This window comes from Protopterus annectens, chromosome 2.part2 (assembly GCF_019279795.1).
Source record: "Protopterus annectens isolate FY-2018-M chromosome 2.part2, PAN1.0, whole genome shotgun sequence".
Taxonomy (NCBI): domain Eukaryota; kingdom Metazoa; phylum Chordata; order Ceratodontiformes; family Protopteridae; genus Protopterus; species Protopterus annectens.
Genome location: NC_056730.1, coordinates 2,088,000 through 2,090,718, shown reverse-complemented (window position 1 = coordinate 2,090,718; position 2,719 = coordinate 2,088,000). Strand labels below are relative to the sequence as shown.

The following is a 2,719-nucleotide window of genomic DNA, read 5'->3' as shown; positions in this document are numbered from 1 at the left end:
AAATCTAACATTACTTTATAATGCTATACCAAATTTTCTGAATGCTGACCAGATGATACTCATTAGTATTTATTTGATATAAGAACTAACTGTTGCCACACGATTCTGGACACAAAATGCCATTGCAACAACATGCTGGACAGAGCTGATACTAAGAAATAACATTCAGTACCCTACTACCTAAACTGAATGCGACTTTAGAAGTTCTGTGCATAATAAAAGATCGCTAGCTTTCATAGTTAACAAAGTCATTGTATTACACATCCCAATACTAAAGCAAAGACGCTCAAAGTTCATTTTAAAGTACTACATAGGCTGGTTGGGTACCACATGTCCCACTTTGCGCAAAACGGTTCCTACTTGGGCAGATGTGTCCTGTGGGGAATGAAAATGGCAACACTCCTGAGATTCGGAAGAAAATATTTCTTAAGGTTTCTTTAACATTTGCATAAAACAATTGTTATATCTGAAAACCTAAATGTATATGAAAGAGCATATGCAACACAAATACTATGATAATAAGCGTTTATATATTGAGAAAAAGTGAAGTCCATTCCTTATCAATGATTGGGGCTATGGTTTGTCTTGCAAAATCTCATGTTTCCACAAAAATGTCCCACTTTGGGCATCCGAAGAAGTGGTAACCGTAAATACACTCAACACACCTGTTTTACAGAAACATACTGTGCATGGGCATCAGAAATGATCTCAGACTACTATGTTCATTTACCTCGGAAAGTACAGATGCATTAATGCCATTTTCTCTGTATCGCCCAAGTCTCTCCTTTTATTTGTTTCTGCCTTTAGGTGTGCAAACCGTAGCTTTGACCCGTGCGTGCACAATTCCCTGTTTTTAATCCAAGGCTAAAGAATACCAGAAACACATTAGAAGCGCATTTTACTTCATTATTGCAATACATTCTGTCCTATCGTTATGTGCAAAATGTATGATTATCAACTCTAGTAGTCATTATCAATTACCGAAGCGGGCTACCTAGGTTTACTATACAGAACTAAAGGTCTTTGCCCTTTATTTTCTTCTCTTGAACTGCGGGCGAGTGTTTTAAGTCTGTCCCGGTTCCAAAAATCCAGTCCATATGGCCGAAAAATGGGGCAAAGTTAGTCAAAGGTTTCTGATGGTGCATTGCGTGCTTAATAGAGCCTCCCCAAAGCTGGAAAGGGATCAGGTTATGCATGGACCAAGGGAAGTCATAACCGCTGTGGTCCTCAACAGAAATCCACACGTTGAAAACCATGAAGGCCCATGTGGTCAGGCAGTGGCACTGTAAAATGAGAGGGTTCACAGTGGTCCAGAACCCCAGAGTGAACAGCTCCCATGCTGAGAGATACTGGGCCACCCAGCTGAAAGTAACATAGTATTCATGGTGAATTGCATGGAAAGTCGTGTAAAGCCATTGGATTTTGTGATGCACTACATGCCAGATATAGTACTGGAAATCAAAGAGTAGAGTGCAACCCACAACACCGCATAATAACTCTGACAAGTTTGGAGCGGCCGCAGGAAGTTGTGTTGGGGGTCGCCAGTACCACTGTGCCACAGATACGGGAAAGATGTACACCAAATTCTGATAGATAGTTAGTCCTAAAGTTTTGCTAATGTCACTCCACGATACAGGTTTTTCTGGGTGTATCCTGTATTTGTCCAATAAAGGCAGCTTGGGAGCTAAAAGATCCAAGACCATAAATAAGGTGCTAAAGAAAAAATAGCCAGACACAGAGATGATGACTGGAAATAAGGGTGATCTCAAAGTGTCCTGGTGATGCACACGCAGGTAGTCCCAGAAAGGCTGCAGCAAGGAATACTCCGGTAGATAGTCTGCTACGCTGGTATTCTCAAAAACATGTAAGTAAGGTCGAAACATGCTGTTTGCAATCGTAGGAAGCATCCTGCTAACTAGAAACGAAGGAAGGCTAATGAAAAAAACGAACGTCAAACTGTCATGAAGTATTTTAATTTACAAAACTAAGTCACTTTGCCCTTTATTTTCGAATATTGAACGGCGGGCGAGTTTTTCCAAAAATGCAGTCCATGAGGCCAAACATGGGGAAAAGTTAGCACGGGGTTGCTGAGCTGAAGTATTTATAAAGTTCGGGGAAAAGGCTTTTAAAGTATACTTTAACACCGCCCCCTTTTTTCAAATATTTGCTAGTAAAGCAGAACAATCGCCGCCCTTTTTAATGATTGACTTACCTTGCAGGTTTATGTCACTACTGAATTATGATTTATTTGCCCTATTATCTACGTTCATACCACTGAAGTGAACACATTTTCGCAGAATGTTCAGATTTTTGCCTCGTTTGTGATTCTCATAAAATTGTATTTTTGTGGTAAATTAGTGGCGAATCAATAAAAACTGAAGTTAGAAAATGACAGACATTTTAGTTTCAGACTTCGTTACCATCAAAAACTTCATGCTAATGCAAAATCTGTTATTGTATCAATTTTCTAAGTCTGTAAGAACAATATTTAAATCTATTTCTGGACCTTTGTCCAACTTTTATTTATGGCTTTGTCCAGATTTCTTGCTATAAGAGGTATGCTGCATACAGAGTGACACTGCCCCTCAGTTAAAGCGCTGGGCGCACATATACAGCAGGTACTGCAGATGTTTTAACTACAATTGTCTGAATGCTGCTTTGTTTTATTTTGGCAATATGCACACTGAAGCAGACCCATATGACAAAACTGGCATTCCAT

At 39.6% G+C, this 2,719-nt stretch overlaps 1 protein-coding gene across 1 annotated transcript; it reads right to left on the bottom strand.

The window, feature by feature from the left end:
* Positions 1–511: 511 nt before the first annotated feature.
* On the bottom strand, positions 512–2,077 carry LOC122795506 (cholesterol 25-hydroxylase-like protein 2). Its single transcript, XM_044063691.1, has one exon. It carries the CDS (start codon positions 1,905–1,907, stop codon positions 1,014–1,016), a length of 894 nt encoding a protein of 297 aa, XP_043919626.1. The 5' UTR covers positions 1,908–2,077; the 3' UTR covers positions 512–1,013.
* Positions 2,078–2,719: the final 642 nt, after the last annotated feature.

Coding starts and splice junctions, on each gene's coding strand:
- LOC122795506 (XM_044063691.1), bottom strand. CDS start 1,907: ATGCTTCCTACGATTGCAAACAGCATGTTTCGACCTTACTTACATGTT.